Source organism: Lissotriton helveticus, chromosome 7 (assembly GCF_964261635.1).
Source record: "Lissotriton helveticus chromosome 7, aLisHel1.1, whole genome shotgun sequence".
NCBI lineage: Eukaryota > Metazoa > Chordata > Amphibia > Caudata > Salamandridae > Lissotriton > Lissotriton helveticus.
Genome location: NC_136068.1, coordinates 1,736,035,618 through 1,736,057,222, shown reverse-complemented (window position 1 = coordinate 1,736,057,222; position 21,605 = coordinate 1,736,035,618). Strand labels below are relative to the sequence as shown.

General features: G+C 47.0%; 1 protein-coding gene across 1 annotated transcript in view; it reads left to right on the top strand.

The window, feature by feature from the left end:
- Positions 1–20,487, top strand: part of LOC144770718 (lens fiber membrane intrinsic protein-like) — a 43,183-nt gene extending 22,696 nt beyond the window's left edge. The window contains exon 5 of the mRNA XM_078655450.1: positions 20,111–20,487. Coding sequence (XP_078511576.1) covers positions 20,111–20,151 — 41 coding nt within the window. The 3' untranslated portion in view covers positions 20,152–20,487. The remainder of the gene's footprint in view (positions 1–20,110) is intronic.
- The last annotated feature ends 1,118 nt before the right edge of the window (positions 20,488–21,605 follow it).

The following is a 21,605-nucleotide window of genomic DNA, read 5'->3' as shown; positions in this document are numbered from 1 at the left end:
TTACTTCTAAGTCAGGATAAGGGGATTACTCTCCTTAATAACCCCTGCTCACCCCCTTGGTAGCTTGGCACGAGCAGACAGGCTTATCTCAGAGGCAGTGTGTTAAGCATTTGTGAATCTACACAGTAATACAGTGATGACACTACAGATGGACACAACACAAGTTTTATAAAAATAGGTATTGTTTATATAGACTTAAACACAAGACCACAAACAACAAAAATCCACAATACTATACTAAAGGTTACTTAAAAGATGATAAAAGTCTCTTAATTCAAGTTGATGGTAAATGCGACAAAGTTCTCAACAAAAGTTCTTGGATGCGGCACGCAAAGTAAAAAAAAGGCTCGCAGAAGGGGAGATGCATCGGTTCCGTGACCCGGGGGAACGGTTGCGTCCTTCCTCAATGCTTGCGCAGAGTGGGGGACTCGTCGTGAGCCTTACCGTTGAGGAGGTGATGCGTAGATTCTCGACCTGTTGCAGAACGCAAGATGACGCCTTGATGCGATGCGATGATGATGCGATGATCCAGTTGCAATGCGAGAAGATGGCGCCCTTGATGCGACGATGCGATGGCGATGCGATGACGCCCTGGCAGCCTTGCGACGACTCTGCACTTTGGAGCCGCGGCAGGCCCTGCGATGCGCTTCTCCGGTGATGCAATGACAGCTCTCTCGATGCGTCGCGCTTCTCCGGCGATGCGACAGAAGACAGCTTCGATGAACACACGCTTCCAGGGAGATGCAATGAACTTTCGCTTCTCCGGTGTTCGTTGAATAGGCAGGGGGTTTTTGAAGAAGCGATGTGGAGATCTGGTCGATGGTGATTTTGTTCCAATTTCTTCGCAGAGTTGGTTGAGGGTGGTTGTGGGTTGAGGTCTTATTGTAGATAAAGTGGATACAGCTGTGGTCCGTCCAGTGGAGGGGTGTGGTATGAGTGAAGGAGATATGCTTGCTGGAAGTGAAGATAGGGTCGAGTGTGTGTCCTGCATAGTGTGTGGGGGTGTTAACAAGTTGTTTGAGTCCGAGATTGGCGAGATTGTCCAGGAGGGTGGTGGTGTTACTGTCGTTGCTCTTTTCCAGATGGAAATTGAGGTCTCCCAGTAGAATGTAGTCTTCTGAAGGGAGGGCGTGTGGGGTGATAAAGTCAGTGATGTCTTCGCTGAATTTAGTACGGGGTCCTGGTGGCCTGTAGAGGAGGGTGCCCCTAAGTGTTGTCTTGGGGTCGGTGTGGATCTGGAAGTGAAGGTGTTCGGCGATCGCGAGGTTGTCATCTGAGCTGGTTGAGACGCGGATGGTGTTCTTGTGGACGATGGCGATGCCTCCTCCTGTTTGGATGGGGCGGTCCTTACGGATGATCTTGTAGCCGTCCGGGATGGCTATGGTGATGTCTGGAGCTGAAGAGGCATTCATCCAGGTTTCTGTTAGGAAGGCGATGTCCGGAGAAATGGTGTCGAGTAGATTCCAAAGGTCGATGGCGTGTTTGTGAACCGAGCGGGTGTTGAGAAGGATGCATTTGAGGTGGTTGGTGTTGGCTCTCTGTTTGGTGTTTGTGGATTTAGTTTGGGACTTGACGCAGGTAAATTTGCAGGAGTGGCAGGTGAAGGGTCCATGGGTGTGTCCTGGTGCTGCTTGGGTGCAGTTAGTGAGTCGGCCGGGGTTGAGTGCAAGGAGGGAGGAGGCGTCGTATATAACGCGAGGAGGATGGGTGAGGCGGGGACCAGGGGGTCTGGTGCTGGGCGTGGTCCAGGCGCAGACGGGCTTACCTTTGGCGCACCTTCGGCGCGGCCGCAGCGCGTGGACGCTGCGCGTTGAGGCATTCGACATAAATGGATGTTGGAGGGGCGGAGCGTGGGCGAGTCAGCTGGGAGGCGGTAGCAGGGGAGGGTAGGCGGGCCAAGGGGTCAACCACAAACAAACAGGATGCTAAAATGGAGGATGGCACGTGATTTGTCAGCATAATTTTCTTAGTTGAATTAGCATGCGCAAGTTTGTAGTAATACAACGCTGGGTCTGATGTATTGAACCCTGAAAAGTATGCACAATGCTAGAAATGCATTTCAGCATTTGCATAAAGAAAGCGGCAGGCACCGCGCTGTGCCTGCCACTTTGTTTATGCAAATGTGGGGGTGTACCCCAGGTACCCCCCGTGTGCAGCCCCCACCCCTCCTTCACTCTGGGGGCACGCAGGGGGCCCTTAGAGTGAAGACCGCATGCCTTTCCGTGGCGGCATTGCCGCAACGGAAAGGCATTGTCAACTGCCCATGCTAATATGGCTGGTGGTGTCTGATAGACACCACCACCATATTATTCCTTTTCCGCCCCTGCCGCAAGGCGACCAGGGCGGAAAAGTGGCAGACGGTCTTTCCGTCTGCCGAGGTCCCCCCCGCCATACTAATTTGGCGGGTGGGAAACGAGTGAGGATGTCGGGCGGATTGCCCCCGCCAGGCTGGTGGTGGCTACTGCCAGCCTGGCGGGGGCAATCCGCCCGACATCCTAATGGGCCCCTAAGTATGTCTTTTTTAGCGAAAGAAAGAATTTTAAAAAATGTACTTTCTTTGAAATGGGTGGCGTTTGCTCAGGTTCACTTGGATCTGAAGAAAAGCCATTGAAGTTGATAAAGTAGCCAGACGCAGTTTGAACTATCTTTGGTAGCTCTGCAGGGTTTGTAGAACTGGCAGTTGTGTCTTGTGAAGGCACATTAGGGTACACTTTATTGTTAATCCGAATTGCAATTTGCATTGCTTTTATAACTGGATGTTGTTCAATTTCAGCTGATGTGATTTGCACTCTGTTATTTGATACTCCTTCACCTTGTGCAGTGGAGTCTTGAAAGGGTATTTGTCTTTCCATGTGAACTTCCTGTGTAGTAGCAAGAGGATAGCTATGGCTACTCAGGACCCTACGTGGCCTACTGTTGAGAATCAGCTACAGGGTTTGGTTTGATCAGATGAATTGAGACAAATCTTTTTTCCTTTTGCCGGCAAGAGGTGGAAGAAGTAAGGTTATTCAATTTAAATACTTTATTTCGGCCGAAGGCCATAACAGTTTCGCACAAACGACCAAACATTTTCCAGTTACCTATATACAACCGTACTGTACACAACGTGTTACACACTTGTTTGATATAAAATAAAGTTCATGTAGAAATAAATAAGATATTCTAGTTAGAAATCATCATCAGTTACAGGATAACACCATGTAAACTCACCACTAAGTATTTTGGTACGCCCCAATATTATAATCATACTTAAAATCAACTAAAACTCTGTATGTTACAGTTAAAATATTAATTGGTTTCATATGGTTCAAATTGCTTTCTCAATAAAACGCATTGTTTGATACAGCATCAGAGTTTCAGTCTCATTTTGTTTCTTATAATCCCAACTGCAAACAAATATCGGGATAGGGCAAATATTACTTACGTGCAGTGCTGACTGTCAGAACCCTCAGTGTATCTTGGTGCTTTCTAAATCCCAGATTATTGCACAGCGGGCATACCCATTACCTCCTTGCCCGGGTGTATGTTGCACAGAAGAATAGGATATGCGCTATGTTTTCAGTAAGCCTTAAAGTGTATGCAGTACATAAGGTGCAAGTACGATCTCCCTTTGCTCCTCAGTTTGCTGTATAGCTCCTGATCTGTAATATACCATATCTTAATTTTAGATAGAACATTTTTGCTAAGTGTGGTTATATATTGTCAAGTACTCGGATTAAGTTTTATAATGAGAAATTGGGTTGTTAGCCTTCCCAGAGTTAGGTCACAGTGGAGTGCGTTCAAGGTGTGTAGCCAGTAAGTTCTTTTTATTACATTTTTGCAGCTTCATGTTAAATTGTGTGGCTCAAACCAGTATGAACTGAGACCCAATTCTGTGAGTCATTTCTTGACAAATCTTAGCCAGTGGAAGGTGAGACAGCTATCAATGGCTATAAGTTCTCTTCCACCTTCGCTATATACCGCTAGCTCTGGTGTTATCCACAGGCATACTAATAAGTACTGTTCATGTTTATACAACCACCAGGACAGGTACAGGTGCTCTGAAGGATGGCTCGAACTCTTTCTTGTCTACAACTTTTTATCTGTCCAGGTCCCTAATCTGCTGGACTCAGGCAGGTCTTGCCAGAAATGGTTTAACTTGCCCAGTGGCAGTGAGTTTGGCGCGTTGCTTTGTAATGCCCGCAATTCATTGAGTTCCTGTAAAACAGCCAAACTATCATTCAATTTAAATGGTTTCACATCACCACTGTGCTTGAACAATCAAGATCATGTACCCCCATTCTTGTCCCAAACAGGATTTCATAAGGGGTACGTCCTCCCAAAGATTTTCTTGGCATATTGTTTGGTGCCCTCTGGACCCCGTATAGGTGATTGACCCAACTACTACCCACACCCAATACCCTTGCTGTTAAGGATTCCTTTAGGTCCCGGTTTTTCCTCTCCACCACCAAATTTCCCTTGGGATGATAGGGGGAGGAGTACTGCAAGGCCATACCCATTCTTCCCATGGCTTTCCTTGTAAGTCAGAGAGCCAAACGCAGGGCTACGGTCAGAATATAACATGCCAATTGTGTATGTCCCAATGAAGACTCGCAAATCCATAATAACAGTTTTGGCGTCAGCCGAGCCCTGGGGCCAAACCCATAAGAATCTAGAGCATTAATCCACTGCCACCAAGATGTACTTGAAGCCTCATCTGAATTTAAGGGCCCACAGTGTTCCAAATAGACACATGCGAGAGGTATGTCTGAAATCAGTAGTGGTGTTTTTGGTGGCCTTGCAATGGTGGAACCTTTCATCTGCTGGCAGATGTCACACTTCAGGACATAATCCTTTGTTTGTTCTGTCAACTCCGACCACCAGTAATGCTGCTTCAATAATGACATTGTTGCAGTCACTCCTGAGTGTGCTGAGCCTAGACCCTCATGTGCAGTTAGAATTAAACCTAATCTGCAATCTTTATTTGGTATTACTCTATCCCCCACTTTTGCAATTTGAGCATACGGGATGTTTTACGCATCTAACTTGTAGGAGTACTTGAGTGGAAAGCCTTTTGGCATGGCAGAGCCGCTCCTAGAGGCGCTGATAGCTACCATTACATCTCTGTCTATCCTCTTGTGAGAACAGCAATGGCAGCAGTTCGCACTGTTGCCTTGGCGGCTTCATTAGCCAGTGAATTCCCTTCAACGTGCACCCCAACACGTTGGTGATTCAAGATGTAAATATCTTGAGCCTGTGGCAGGCATTCAGCTATTTGCCACTTGTTTCCATAACAATTCGTGTTTTATCTTGCAACCCTTGGAATCTCTAAAACCATTCTGGCTCTAGTACTGAAGATATTAATGATAAGACTGTACATAGTAGAATGAATTGCACACAATCAGTGTGGGGAATTCCTGATCCGTGTATTGTAGTGTTAGTATCAGGGTTTTTAGTTCTGCCAGCTGTGCTGTACATTCTTCTAGAGATTGTGTGGTTGTATTGCTGGGATGGAACTTACCGTCCCTCATACATACTTTCACTATAGCACATGGAGCGCTATATCGATGTTTTCTTCCAATTGCAGGCTGAGCAGAACCGTCAGTGTAAATTATGTATTTATACTGGGCAAGAGGCAAGATTTCATTCGGGAGAGGGTATTCTTGTTTGTGCTGCAGGAAAGCTTGTTTTCAGTGTAGGATTGTATCTGTATTCTACTTCTGTTGCAGTGAGAGAACTAGCCCATTGTATCCATCATGGTTGTTTTACCTTTGCGTTTGGAATGCTGGCGTTGTAACCACTTCTAAAGTCGGTTCCAGGGTTATAACAATGATGCGTTTGCCCTGTGGTAGTGCTCTTTCTCTCACTACGCTCAACAAGAGAGTGTTTTGGCCCTTAATCAGCAAGGCTAGGCCAATATAAACAATAACAAAGCAGAAGAGATGCCAATACTGATGTTCAATCGAAAATCACTTTATTAGATCACACGTGAAACTCATTGTGATCTGATCATCAATTTTCTTTTTATTCTTTCACTTCAATAGAAAAACGGTCAGTCCATTTTTTTGACAATTTTTCAATGGTCAACCCAAAACATGATTCTTTAAATATTTAAGTGGACCACACCACATCTAAACAATTATTTTCACCTTTGAGAACACACTTAATTAAGAACAAAGGTCAAAACCAAGACAACAATTAATACATATTTAAACAAGTAAACAGCTCAAGTTCCAAACACTTAACGAGAGAAGCAAAAAGGGCCAAAGGTAAGTTTTTCAAGTGTTACTTCCACAACTCTAGTCATTGGGCAAAGACCAAACAGTGTACAGTCCAGGGTAAACTAATGATTTTTCTAAAAACATTTTTTTAAACAAACAATTCATTCAAGAGTTATAAACAACAAGGTTGGCCTGACAGTCTGTTTTTTTTCACTTGAAACGTCATTATATGGTCAACATGTTTCGAACCCAAGAAATCGTTTGTGGGTTCTCATCAGGACCTAGAAATAGAGCTAAAAAAGTGGAGGTGCAAGTTTCAATCACACCTTGGTATTCTAGTTGGTCCAAGACTTTCTTAGACCTGTCTATTTGCCTCATTGTTAATAGGGTATTGGGTTTGGAGTCGATTTTAACGGGATCTCGTGGTGTTTGGACTCCACATCCCACCCTACATGGTTTCTATATAGTGCTGGAGCTAGCGCTTGAGCCCACTCCCACGTATATGATAGTTTCAAGGAAACTAGAACAAGGTTGGAAAAGGCAGGCAATACATTGCAAATTCAAGGAGCCAGTCTTTTTCTGCTAACAGAATGTGGTATCCAAAGGTAAAGTTCTCCCAAAAGAGACATTTAATTTTTCTTGAGATGTCCCCCTCTATTTGGAGAGTTATTTTGCATAGTCGATGTGGGACACTAACTTTTGTATCGGGTGTCTCCATGATATGTTCATTCAATGCTGCTGTCACCTGAAATTCCTTCTGGTTCTGGCGAGCTATTGCTACTTCTGCTACATTAATCAATCAATCAATCAGGACACTTGTAAAGTGCACTACATACCGAGTGCACTACATATCAAGGTGCTTGGGGGGAGGGAGCTGCTAATGATCGAAGAGCCAGGTCTTGAGTAATCTTCTGAAGGCCAGTAGGTCTTGGGTCTGTCGGAGATTGGTGGGGAGGGTATCCAGGTCTTGGCGGCGAGGTGGGAGAAGGATCTGCCTCCGGCTGTCGTTCTTCAGATGCGGGGGACAGTGGCGAGGGTGAGGTCGGCAGAGCGGAGCTTGCGGATGGGGGTGTAGAAGCTGAATCGGCTGTTGAGGTATGCTGGGCCGCCGTCGTGGAAGGCTTTGTGTGTGTGGAAGAGGAGCTTGAAGGTTATCCTCTTGTTGACGGGGAGCAAGTGTAGGTCTCTCAGGTGGGTAGTGATGTGGCTGCGGCAGGGGATGTCAAGGATCAGACATGCTGAGGCATTCTGGATGCGTTGCAGCCGTCTTAGGAGCTTGGCGGATGCTCCAGCGTAGAGGGCGTAACCGTAGTCCAGCCTGCCGGTGATGAGGGCCTGGGTGACTGTTCTTCTTGTTTCAGTGGGAATCCACTTGAAGATCCTACGTAGTATTCGGAGGGTGTTGAAGCAGGAGGAGAAGATGGCGATGACCTGCTTAGTCATGGTGAGGGTGGAGTCGGGGATGATCCCTAGGTTGCACGGGTGGTCTGTGGGAGTCGGAGCAGTTCCCAGTGCGGTCGGCCACCAGGAGTCATCCCAGGCTGAGGGAGTGGACCCAAGGATGAGGACCTCCATTTTGTCCGAGTTCAGCTTCAGTCGGCTGCTCCTCATCCAGTCGGCAACTGCCCTCATTCCTTCATGGAGGTTGGTTTTGTCTGTGTGAGGGTCTTTGATGAGGGAGATGATTAACTGGGTGTCGTCAATGTAGGAGATGATGTTGAGGTCGTGTTGACGGATGATGTGGGAAAGGGGTGCTGTGTAGATATGTAATACTGTCGGGCTGAGGAACGAGCCCTGGGGTGCGCTCAGATGATATTGGTGGCATTGGAGTGGTAGGGGAGGTGGACGCTCTGAGTTCTGACGGAGAGAAAGGATGTGGTCCAGTCCAGGGCCTTCCTTTGGATTCCGGCGTTATGGAGGCATGTGCGTAGGGTACGGTGGCAGGCCATGTCGAAGGCGGCTGATAGGTCCAGGAGGATAAGTGCTGCTGTTCTCCGTTGTCTAGCAGGGTCCTGGTGTCATCTGTGGCGGCAATGAGGGCAGTTTCGGTGCTGTGATTGCTGCGGAAACCGGACTGTGATGGGTCCAGGATGTTTTTGTCTTCGAGGTAGTGGGTCAGCTATTTGTTGACGATTTTCTCGGTGACCTTAGCCGTAAATGGGCCGGACGTTCTTAAGGTCCTTGGGGTCCGCCTTTGATTTCTTGAGTAAGGGTTTGATCTCGGAGTGTTTCCAGCTTTCCAGGTAGGTTGCTGTCTTGAAGGAGATGTTGATGGTCTTGCTGAGATGGGGTGCGATGGATGCGCTTGCTTTGTTGAAGATGTGGTAGGAGCATGGGTCTAGCGGTGAGCCAGAGGGGATGGTCTTCATGATCTCGCTGGTGTACTTATCATTGACGCTTGTCCAGGAGAGTAGATGGTTGGTGTGTGTGGTGGTGGGGGCGGTTGTAATGCTGAAGCTGTCGTGGATGTCGGTGATCTTGTGGTAGAAGAAGGTAGCCAGTGAGTCGCATAGGTCTTGCGATGAAGGGATGTCATTGGCGTTGGAGCTGGGGTTGGAAAGTTCCTTCACGATGTTGAAGAGCTCCTTGCTATTATGTGCATTGTTGTCTAGGCGGTCCTTGAATGAGGCCCTCTTGGTGGCTCTGATGAGTTGGTGTTGTCTGCGGGTGGCGTTCTTGTGGGCGGTGTAGGTGTCCAGTGATCGTTCGCGGAGCCAGCTCTTCTCCAGTTTTTGGCATGTTCTTTTGGAGACCTGGAGGTCTTCGGTGAACCAGGTGGCTTTCTTGCTGGTGTGACTGCTGTAGAGTGTCTTGAGCGGGGCGAGGGTGTTGGCGCAGTCGTTGAACCATTGTCTGAAGTTGCGGGAGGCGGTGTCGGGGTCTGTGGAGTTGGCGAGTGGGTTCTGGGCGAGGGTGGTGGTGAGCTGGTCATCGGTGACTTTGCTCCAGCATCGTCGAGGCAGCAGTTGGGTACGCTGGTGCCTGGTGGGCTTCCTGAAGGTGAAGTGGATGCAGTGGTGGTCAGTCCAGTGGGGTTCGGTGGTGTCACTGAAGGAGACGTGGGGGCTTGCAGAGAAGATGGGGTGGAGCGTGTGATCGGCAGTATGGGTGGGTGTTGTCACGAGCTGCCAGAATCCGAGGTTGGCAAGGTTGTTGAGTAGGGTATTGGAGTTGCTGTCGTTGTTGTTCTCGAGAGGAAAGTTCAGGTCTCCTGTGAGGATGTAGTCCGTGGAGGGGAGGGAGTGCGTGCTGATGAAGTCGCTGATGGAGTCGCTGAACTGTGGTCAGGGTCCGGGGGGTCTGTAGATGAGGGTGGTGTTGGGATCGGTGTGGATCTGGAAGTGCATGTGTTTGGCAGTGCTGAGGGTGCCTTCGGTGTTCTTCGATACTCTGAGGGCGATCCTGTGGCCGATGGCGATTCCTCCTCCTGTTCCATTGGTGCGGGCCCTGCACGTGATCTTGTATCCTTCCAGAATGGCAGTGGCGATGTCGGGTGTAGAGGCAGGTTTCAGCCAGATCTCTGTCAGGAAGGCGACGTCAGGGGAGGTAGAGTTGAGGATGTCCCAGAGCTCGACAGCGTGTTTGCGGGCGGAGCGGGTGTTGAGGAGGATGCATCTGAGGTGGTTGGGTACCTTGGTGGGCGCTTTGGCTGGCCGGATGCTGGCTGGTGAAGTTGCAGTTCCGGCAGGTGAACGGTCCTTGGGTGCGCTTCGGGGTAGCAGGTGTGTTCTTGACCAGGGTTGAGTGCTTGGAGGGTGCTGCCGTCGTAGTGCAGTCGTGCGTCGTGGCGTCTCCGGGGTCCAGGGGTTCTGGTGCTGGGTGCGGTCCAGGCGCGGATGGGTGCAGACGGAGCTGGGAGGGGGGATGGGCGAATGGGAGCAGGGGGCGGGGCCGGTGAGGGAGCGGGGTGGAAAACAGGCACAGGCAAATGCAAAATAAGTGGCACAAAATACAAAGCAAGTACAGGCAAAAAGGCTAAAAAGGCAATTAGACTACAATACAGGTCACAAGGCACGATTATCAGAGCGCACAAAAAGCGGGCAGAAAACAAACCTAGGGCCTACCACTGGCCACAAGGGATAAGGCGCAGGTGGTAGCCTGCGGGTGGGGGTGGGCCTCAAACTCAGCAGCAGCTCGGTCCTGGGCACGGTGCACTCAGGTGGAGCTACGCGACGTGGGGAGCAACCTCCCTACAGCAGGGTCAAGGGTCGCTCTCACTGCCGTGCAGCGGCCGCCATTAGAGGGGGAGGTAGGAGGGAGGAGCAGCTTGGAGGGGGGAGCGGGCAAATGGGAGCGGGGACGGGGCCATAGGAGACGCAGCGGCGGGACGCAGGACTGGTGAGGGAGTGGGGGGCGAAAACAGGCACAGGCAAATGCCAAACAAGCAGCCCAAAATACAAAGAAAGTACAGGCAAAAAGGCTAAACAGGCAATTAAACTACAATACAGGTCACAAGGCGCGATTATCAGAGCGCACAAAAAGCGGGCAGAAAACAAACCTAAGGCCTACCACTGGCCAACAGGGATGAGGCGCAGGTGGTAGCCTGCGGGTGGGGGTGGGCCACAAACTCAGCAGCAGCTGGGTCCTGGGCACGGCGCACTCAGGTGGAGCTACGTGGCGTGGAGAGCGGCCTCCCTTCAGCAGGGTCAAGGGTCACTACATTGTCTACCATCGTCAAAGGCCATTCCCCATTCAGAAGCTGAATCCTCAGTAACCTGAGCATGTCTGATTTTTAATCCAGCTACTTTCTTTTTGAATTGAGGCTTTGTTTTAGGTTGTTCTTCCTGTTTGATAATATAATCCAAATTGCGATGTGTTTCCTTTTTTCCCTTTAATCGATCTACTGTCTTGTGTTCTGACCGTCCTTCCCACACTGAGTTTTTTGATGAACCCTGAAAGGAATGAAAGGAACGTCTATCAGTATCCTGATACCTGTCAGATTTTCTAATGATGTCACGATTCCTAAGGTTGTACCTCTCTTCAGAGGACTCCCTTTGGGGACACCCACCCCTTGTTCGTGAATTATTCTCTTTATTTTATTTTTTTTGTTTTATTTTTATCCCATTTAATTTCAGAAGAATTGGGTGCTTGCTTTGAGTTATCCTAATCCGAATTACTCAACATTTGTGGTTTTACGGGTTTGGCTCCCAAACTATCTCTACCAAGTGATGAATAGGTTTCTTTGATAGGTTTTGGTAATTCCCGCATTTTGTATCTTTTCAATACATCTGGAATAACTGCTATGGAAGGGGTACCATGCATCCTAACGTAAACTGCAGAAAAGATTGTTCCCCATGTGGTACAGTCCTCAATTGAGGGAGCCATTCCCATTGGCAAGCAAATTGTTAACATTTTGTGTTATTCCTGCGGACCCGTACTGCTTCCATCTGTGCTATTATTTTGTGCAATCCAAAATGGTATTTGTTCCCTCTTTGATGGGCATGCACCCATCATTGCTTTTAGTGTTTCTGGACTAATGGTAGGTGTGGTCTGGTGAGGACAAGCTGGAGCAGCTCTCTTAGGTTGTATTGTGAGTGTTCGCATGACAAACTGGACAATGTGTCTGTATAGTCTGACTACTTCTTTATATTCTGTAAGCACTTCCCCTACTGGGAGTGTGTCTATCTCAGGATGTGGAGTGTATGTTGCTAAGACTGACCATGTGGCTCCTCCTCTGCTGGGCAGACTGAGTCTTACAACTGAAGTTGTATGTTTTAGGGGGGAACAGTCATGACAACGCGGGGATTACCCCGCACTGCCATTACAACGCAGGGATTACAACGAAAGTGGTTACAACGACTTTCGCTGGAGGGTGCTGTTGGATAGGGAATAGTTTAATTTTCTATCCAACACCTTCCCTACTGTCAACGTGGGCTGGAGTTGGAATAGAAAATTAAACTATTCCACTATCCAGCGCCCTCCAGCGAAAGTCGCTGTAACGACTTTCGTTGTAATCCCCGCGTTGTAATGGCATGCGGGGTAAAAGCCCGCGTTGTAATGACATACAACCGTTTTAGGGCACCTTTAAACCAATTTCTGTGCTGCTAGTTAAGGTGACTTCAGTGTCCTTGTATGGAATGTATTCTTCCAGTGGGTCCACTACAATGTGTTCATGGAGCAATAGTGTCTGTGGATCTGCAGGTGGGAATCTAACCCAAGAATAGAATACCTCTGAGCTGAACACCTCATGTGCCTCAATCACGAAAGTAACATGGCCACATGTTGCAGGTATGCCATGTTTTAGCAATTTCAGAGTCACTGCCTGTCTTCAGTATTCTGTGATATTCAGAGTATTTACTAACTCGTTATTCCCTGAACTTGCAAGGTCAGTCATTTTTAAAGAGGAGAAAAGAAAGTTTAAGCGGTAGGGTTTTGCACAATGTGGGAACTTTTTATTCTTACAAGCTTGTTTTTAAACCTTCAGCCAAAACACAGTGTGTACATGCTCAGCTGAGGCGGATAGCCCTCCCCACTTCAGACGTCTCTGAGCAGTGTGAATAGAGCTTTCTGAGAAAGCACGACTGAACTACTCAGATTTTACTGTTAATATAGGAACTAAACCAACATTGGTGGTGCCATGTCGTGTAGTTCCTAGGGCCTCCCCAGGACCTGCGCATTTTGGATGCCCTAAACTGGGTGCCAGGTGTATAGACAGATTCTCAACACCCCCCACAGGATATGTCAGCCGTTAGACCAGCTAGCTCTACAATGCCACTACCACCCCCTTGAATTCTACAGCGGTGTAGGTAGTTTCTGGCAACCACTGAACATGACAACCCTGATTCCTCAGGTATCGTGGAAAACAGTTCAGTACTTTTCGCTCAGTCAATCGTGCTTACTTTTCCTCAGGATGCACACAGAATGATGATTGGGAAATATTCAATAATTGTTTATTGGTCAAGCATCAGTCTTGTGTAAAACATATTTGCTATGACAATCGGAAGACAGGAGCAGACAAAAGTGTTCGCAAGCACCAATATAGTGAATAGTAGATACATTTCTACCATAGTGCTAAAAATAGAACATAAGATAATTATATAAAACAGTAGCATTGGCGTACTCCTACAATGGCCTGCCTACCTATTCTGCCTAACGATACCTAACCTAAGGATGTAGGTGCAGCATGTGTATGTGCATATATGTGTGGGCATAATGTAGCCAAGAATCCCCATATGTGTGGGCAAATGTAGCCAAGAATCCCCGAGGGAATGTAAATGTAAATGTAAATGTGTTGTATTTGTAAAGCGCAAGGCTGCCCACGTGACGGGGCGTCCCGCCGCTGCACTATTAATGCTGTGGAACCCCTCCTTGCTTTTGCATGTGAAATGTCCACTCCTGGGCACCCCCAAGGTGAAGCCAGGCATCCAAGCGCTGCTGGGGCCGTTGTGGAGATTAAGCAAGCTATTGCCCAGAGTCACAGAGTGGGACCCATGATTAGACTAGGCACCGAGGTGAGAATTTTCAGGTCCAGGGAGATTGAGTCCAAGAGCCACCGAGGCAGGTATTGAACCCTGGTCCCGGGCCAGACCTCTGCATCAGAGTCTGCCGCTCTAACCATTGAGCCACGCTTCACTCTCCTGATGGTAAAGAACGAAGGACCCCGTCTCTGCTTCGAGTATGTCAGAGTATGACACCCTACCAGGGATGGCAGATTGCTGCTTGTCAAAGGATCAGCACGCAGAGTCTCAGTCCAGCCTGGAAGCAATTCTCCTCTAATTTGTAGGGTGGAGTGAGGGTCTTTTATACTAAAGTGGTCACTTGAAGATTTCTAGAATTGATCTGTTTTCAAAACAACAGGATTCTTTGAAAACATTCACTAATCCTTTTCTAAACAAAAGTGATCTGGACAGCTGGTTATTGGCCAAGGATGAAAAAAAATGGTGACCCTTATAACGAGTAAATGCGCCGTGCCTGGGGACATGATTATATATGTCAGGTACAGAGATTATGATAGGGTACCGGGGGCCTGGTGTCGAAGAGACAGGAGCAAGCTACTAGGTAAAAGGTCACCTGCTTAGAACCGTTATAGTCACGTGGATGGAACTAATGTATGTAATTGGTGTATACATGAGGGGACTACTTAAAAGACATTTAACTGACTACCATTAAAAAGAGTATTCAATTACAATTCCTCAGACACCAAACATAGCATTGCTACCTGCTCCCAATAAAATTTTATCGCGTATTAACTGTAATGAGGTACGCCTATGTTATCCTATGCGAGAGTTAGGCCTTGCAATAGTGAAAAGTGAATTTATGGGTTTTCCACTACCAGGGCATGTAAAACTTAAAAGTACATGTTCCACTTTTTAAATACCATACACTGTGTCCTATATATTAAAAAGGACGAGTTCGACCTGGCAAACGTTTAATTTTGCCAATTAAAAATAGAAACTTTAAAGCTGCACGCATGATACACTAGCAGGTGTGATACAGGGCAACTTAAGTGGGTGGCACAATAAGTGGTGCAGCGTCACTAAATGGATGTCATTCACAGGTTGGGTACATGTAGAACCAATTTACTAGAGAGCTACAAGTAAATTAAAAGTGCCATTTGGGTTTAAGCCAATGTTTCAGAGGTTGTAGGAGTGAGCACAAACACTTTAGCACTAGTTAGAAGTGGTAAAGTGTGCAGTCATAGAGCCAAAAAAAACCTTAATTCAGCAAAACAGGAGGATTGAAAATGAAATGTTTGGGGGAAAACCACACCAAGTATGGTCAGGTCTAAAGGAGAACAATTACTTTTTCTATTCCTATTACATAGTTGAAACATGATTCTTATTATGTGTGACTACTAAAATGGTAGACCAAACTATTTTGCGTCCAAGCAGATATAGTAGAAAATTGTGGTGTGGAAATGTTCAGTGCACACACCTTGCATCTGTGTTGCCAAGAGATGGTTCATAAAGACACACAGAAATAGCTATACATAAATTACCACAGTTAATTTAAACTGAAAAGTGAGAAGCCATCTTCTTTCAGGGTAGGCATGAGGCAAGGAGTGGCAAGACCCAGTTTAGTTCAAGCTATCCATGATCTCAACAAGTTGTGCCAAATGTCTTAACACAGATACTTCTTTAAACTTTATGATCAGACTTACAACCTTTGCCAGCGCTTGTATGTACCTGTTTCACTGATGGCCCACAGTAAGATGGTTTAATCAGCAAAGCAGAGCGTCCATCAGTGCCGTAGCCTGTGTGTCATTCCGTCTATTGCCATGAACCCCCTGTACACTGTTTGAACTGTGAAATACAGAAATAATCAGGGTTTAGGGGCCTCTCAGTCCTCTGGGTCCCAGAGTCACTGCACCTGCTGAATCAATGTAGCTACACCCCTGGTTTCCATTTGTCAACTGCCTGAGAAGGCAACTCCAATCCAACTAGAGAGCCTTTATTATTTGTTGCTTCAGAGTTCATCACATTTAAACACAATCGGGTAAAGTAAAGGTGTTATATTCGCTCATATAATTTTTAATCAATGAATACTGTTAGGTTAAGTATCAAGTCAATAGAACCAGCCCTTTTATTCATTCTCCCTCTCTCACCCCTCTTTTCTTTCCTTTCTTGGCACTGCCTAACTGTTGGCCGTGAGGCTGCCTTAGAATGTTAAACTCTGAGGGTTGAGAGGAGAACGCAGAGGTTATGTGAGCTGAAGCTGTCCGTTAGTGGAACTGTGGAGGTTATAAATAAAGAGTTCACTTACAATTATGTACGTCAGGTAAAGAGATTATGATAGGGCACCGGGGGCCTGGTGTCGAAGAGACAGGAGCAAGCTACTAGGTAAAAGGTCACCTGCTTAGAACCGTTATTGTCACGTGGATGGGGCTAATGTATGTAATTGGTGTATACATGAGGGGACTACTTAAAAGACATTTAACTGACTTTACCATTAAAAAGAGTATTCAATTACACCAAACATAGCTTTGCAACCTGCTCCCAATAGAATGTTATCACTTATTAAATGTAATGTCTCCTACATCGTAACACAAGGTTATCAAAGCGTTTCCAGTGAATACATTCAAGTGAGCCGGAATGTACACTTCAATACATTGCTATTTGTGTTTTTCTTAGAATGCTAAATATTTCTTTATTTGCATCTATTCATAACACATAACACCCAGAGTGAGAGAGGCAGGTGGGATGTAGACAGAAAATGGAAAAAAAGAGAGGCTGGCAGAGAGAGGAGGGGGAAGAGGGGAAGAATAGGGAATGAAGGGGAGAGAAAAAGATGAAGGGAGGAAGGGAATGAGGGACAAAAAAGAAAAGCAAAAAAATGAAAGAGCATGTGTCAGGGAAAGAGTGAGAGGATTGGGTGAACTGTGAGAGAATGTATGCAACAAGCAGCTAAAGAAGAGGGTGATTTGGATATTATGCCCTTGGGTCCGCTCCACTGTTGAGCTGCAAAGTGTGCAAGAACCTTCCAGCACTTGACTCTCAGATGTCAGCACTCAAAGGCTTCTAAAGGGGGTAGTGCGGGGATCTTCAAGCTCAAAACTCAACAGTCATGGTAATCGACCTGTTCCCTCCTTCCTTGACCCTTTCTCAACTCTCCTCTCTCCCCTTTTTGAGTTCTGTCTACAACAGGTATCAGGCACAGGTGCAGTGGTACCCTCTCTAATGAGATTGTTTGCTCAGTTACATTTATTAGTCCCAATTGTCCTTATCTCACCACTATAGAGTTTCATCTGCTGTTCAGCAAAGGCAGGGATCCACAGCACTCGCCAGTCTCTCTCTTTCTTCCTCTTCCGAGAGGAGACACACTGGGGAGTGCTCTTGCACTCACTTCAGATCTGCAGAAGGCAGCATCCTAAGCTGCTACCCAGATTGTGAGTAGGTGGGCAACCTCTGGCATGGTTGCAGTCTCTCACTAGCTGTAAGCCCACTTATGGGCTGAGGGTGTGGGGTCAAGGGTCAGGAGGTTGCCTCAAGGCAGATTGTTTTTGGCAGCATCACCCAGCTATGGCTTATATTGCTGGATAATTGGCACATAATGCTTGGGTGTGGTTTAAAAACACAGCATCCCCTCTCACTCTGACAACCATCATGCTGTTGCAACAGCAAAGTCTACTAGGGCAAACCTTCACAATGTCACAATGGCACAGCCTGTGTAGGCACAACGTCACGAGTGTCACAGTAGCACAATTCACTTGGACACAACTCTATAATGTCACAATGGCACGTTCTGTTCAGGCACAACTTAATAGCGTCACTGTGCCGGCAACTAACTGGGAGGGACTGCAATTAGGAGCATGGAGCATGCAGATCCCTAAATCTTCCTAGGGAGATAAACCATGGAGCTCCAAGGTCAGCTGACTTTGGCCGATCTGGACAACCACACAGGGCAGGCAGGTTGGCTCCAGGCCCTTAAGGACTGGAACACGACTTCTTTCCTTCCAGGTCAGATTCCAGACCTTTAAGTAGTCTGAGGAGCACTCCCTCCCTTTTCAAAAATGGACTTGGAACTGAAACAACAAGTGGGCCAGTAGGTCCCACTATTATACAATCACAGCAGACAAGTATTGTTGAATCGCTGTCTGTACTTCTAGAATCGGTGTTAGTCATTCTCCTTTCAACATGCCTCTCGGGCTCTTCTCCAGCCTTTGTACAGTGAGGTTCCTCAAAGCCTCACTGGAGCCTGGAGAAGCACAGCAGAGGCAGAGAGAGATGTGAACTTTCTGCTCCTGGGTATCAACAGCCACACTGAACAGTGATTGGGAGAGGCACCAAAGGATGGCTTCACCTGAAGATCAACAACCAAGACATCAGTCTCACCCTTTAACGCTACTATCTACCAAATGGTGGTGCTCAGGAAGACTAATCAGCACCCCTTCTCATCAAAAAGCGCAGACAGTAGAGCATGCTTCGAGGACACCAGACAGACAAGACAGAAGCAGAGCCACATGCTTGGAAGGAGAGGTCAACGGGGGCAGGGGCGTCAACACCACAAAGTATAGGGCAGTGTGACTACTGCTCCGTATTACAGTCACATGTATAAACATTAATGCCAGGCAGACTGCCTCACAGCACGCTAGGACTAATGCCTGCATCCCAGGAAGGGAAATAAAAAGATCATCCCGAGACAGTGGGAATTACCTTCTTCCAGAGGCTCAAGAGGTTTCCCATAGGTAACAAAGTCCTCTTCTTCTGCATCACTGTCCTTTCCCCAGGTACAGGAAGCAAATAGGGACAAACTTCTTCCTCTACAGTTCCTGGCCCACCATCTTTCCCCGGGTAAGGGAAGTAAACGGGGACAAACTGCTTCTGCTACAGTTCAAACGCGTTCACAGGAGATGTGTTAAAAGTCAGCTCTGAATGTATAGTCATTAATCGCGCTGCGGCGCTTGTGTGGCGCTTGTGGGTACCACCTTATAGCTGCAGACTTGCGAGAGATTCTCGGCTGTCCTACAGTTCCCCCGGGGCACAAGCAGGCATCCACTTCTGTCATCTCAGCTGATCACAGCAAAAAGTCAGAAGTGGATGCCTGCTTGTGCCCCGCGGGGGACTGACATAAAAAAACAAGCGCGCGCGCGCCCCACACTGGCAGCAGGGGGGAGGGAGAGAGGAGGGGGCCTGCGTGATTCCCTTACGGGGCGAGCCAGTGGCACCATGTGTTTGTAAGTTAATTACAAACATACTTTGCCAAAGCTCGCTCCCGCAAGGGAATAGCTCAAACGTGCACGCGTTGCATTCAAAGCAATGAAACGTGTGCACGTTTTTGCCTCAAAAAGGGAACCGATGGCTAGAGGTCTTTCTCCTATGCAGCGCATGTGCGCTGCGTGGGCGAGACCTAAAAAGGATCTTAGAGTAAAAGTTAATTGCTGGAAAGTAGCCATAATATCCTCATCACTAATATCAGGATTACTCACGGAAGGATCTGTGCTACCTCAGCATAAAGTTTTGGGGGAAATTCCCATTGGCCAATATCTGTGGCCATTTTACTTTTTTATTGTTATTAGTGGTAACAACAGGGGCCACCATCTGTTGGGGTCGGCCATACAGAATTGGGAGACCAGATACCATCGGTGTGACAGCATTTTGACCACTATCCTCTCGATTTCATATGATCATGTCATTATTTTTTGCCAGAGGTCAAGGTCCACCAAAATATAGTCGATCCTGCTCTTGGCTTTCCCCCTCTTAAACATAGATTGTTTCCTGTTCCTAATTTCCATATTATTCCTGGCAGTACTTACAGGGAAAAGTACATTACAACATTCACTCTAAATAGGGCATTTGATGCAATGCCCTTACTCTGGCAGCATCTACTTCATTGAGCCGCTGGAGGCTCCATCAACAGAATTCTTAATGTTTGATTATCTCTAAATGAAGCGGGCAGACCCAGGTTTTGGTAGACAGCATACTATGCTATGTTTGCGATGAAGCGCATTGTCTACTAAACTCTTAATGACGCTCGAGGCAGCCTTGTATTTGACAATCTCAGTATTCAGTAAGGCAGGTGCTAGGCTCCTCAGAAAAATGTTTTTGTTCCTACGTTTATAAGTGATGCCTGCGCAGACCTAATGAAGTAGATAGTGGGCCCAGAGTGAGGATAGACCTACTGCATCAGGAATACGGCATTCGCCCATATGCCTAAGTGTTGTATGTGCACCAGAAGCTGACAGCAGAGCTCTCTCTTTAGAAACTACACGGTACATAGGACATGGGTCTGAAACTTGCTTTTTGCTCGAAAGCTAAACATTACGCTCAGTTTTTGTTTGTTTTTTGCTTGTTGGTGTTTTATGTGTGGTGCTTTTATCACACTGCAGAGCTGGGGGAAGGTATACCGCGTATCTAAATGTTTGATTCACACATTAAGAATGTTGGTTTCTTGTCCACTGACCTTTGACCTTTGTTCTTTCTCTCCACTTGTGGTCTCTTTGTCTCATCCTCTTGTGGCTCCTTCTTGAGCAGGTGTTGTTGCCTTGGTGTCGTTCAAGAAGGAAGCTCAGTAGAGGGAGTACTGAACAAGACCTGAAGCAGCGAACAGAATGGATGGTGCTCAAGAACACTGGCATGAAGCCACCCAGTGCTGGACTCTTTCCGAGCAAGTGCTCATCATTTTCAGCTCTTTTTTGCACAGAAATAGAGCTGAACATAGGAAGACCTGCAACATGACTGTTAAGATGCCTTCGCAGCTTTCATAATTTAAAAAATCTCCAGAAGAGGACATAAGAGTACACTAAACATTCCTACAAGAATGGACTGTAAATACTTTGATAGTGCTGACATACAAAACCTATGGAATGTGGAGCTTATTTTCTATTTTCAAATAAATTGTTTTTTTCTAATGGTTTTGTAGGTTCTACAGTTTGTTTCAGTTTATTGACATTGGTGTTACAATATAGACACTAAGGTGGGCGTTATCCAAACTAACAAGTATTCACAGCTAGTTTTAGGCCTCTAGTCTTCTGCAGTCTTAGGATGAATGCTGGAGGACTCCAGTCATTGGACACCCATTTGTGTTGCTTCTGAGATCATAGTGATTTGATGTGATTTAAGTGAAACTGATAGAATAGGTTTCTAGAACCACGGTTAGTATTACAGAAAAGACCTCAGTGGCGTAATGGGCGTGTTTCCCTGCTTTTTACAGCCCCGGGCCCCATGTTATTACAGAAGGGACCGCAGACGCTTGTGCTACCCATTCTGTAATACTGACAGCGCTGGTAAACATTTAGCACCAGCCTTCTCGTGTGAAGGTGTTCACTCATTTACATGGAGTGTGGCCCCATGCAAAAGAGGGAATTTCTTTGCTTCTGCATCTGCACTGTATTACGGGTGTGGACATAGAGACAAGCATGTTCTTAGGAGGTGCACTGACAGTAAAGTAATGCACTCTTAGTGCAGACCCTGAGAGCATCCCTTCGGAGCGGAGAAAGGGGACCCCCAGATATCCCCTGCAGGTAGGTTGTATTGTGTCCACCTTCCACATAGGTTAGTCAATTCCACTTGCTGCATTCTTCTCTGTGCCACATCGCTCAAAAGAGGTGGAGAGGCTCCATTGGCTTGACCAGAGAAGAGCCTTTAGTTTTTATATTATGCACACCAGTAATGCTGTGTAGATGACCAGCTCGTCCTAGGTTGGGTCGGGGCCAAGAAGGAGAAGGTAGTCCAGAAAGCGGCCCTTTCCAAGTGGATCATCTTGTACATAAACACATGCTATGCCCTGGGCAAGAAGGAGCCCCTTGAATGCATATCTGCTCACTTAATCCAAGCCAGAGGAAGCTTGGTGCATTGGCGAGGGGTATTCCCCCTCTGTCTGGCAGGCTACTATGAGGGTATTTTGCGTACATTTGGTAGGCACGTAGACAGACAGCTACACAGTGTAAGATCACTCTTCAGACCCTTTTCAGCGACACTGCTTTGGTATCTCTTCTAAATGTGAGGAAGGTTTGGTTAGAAATTACCG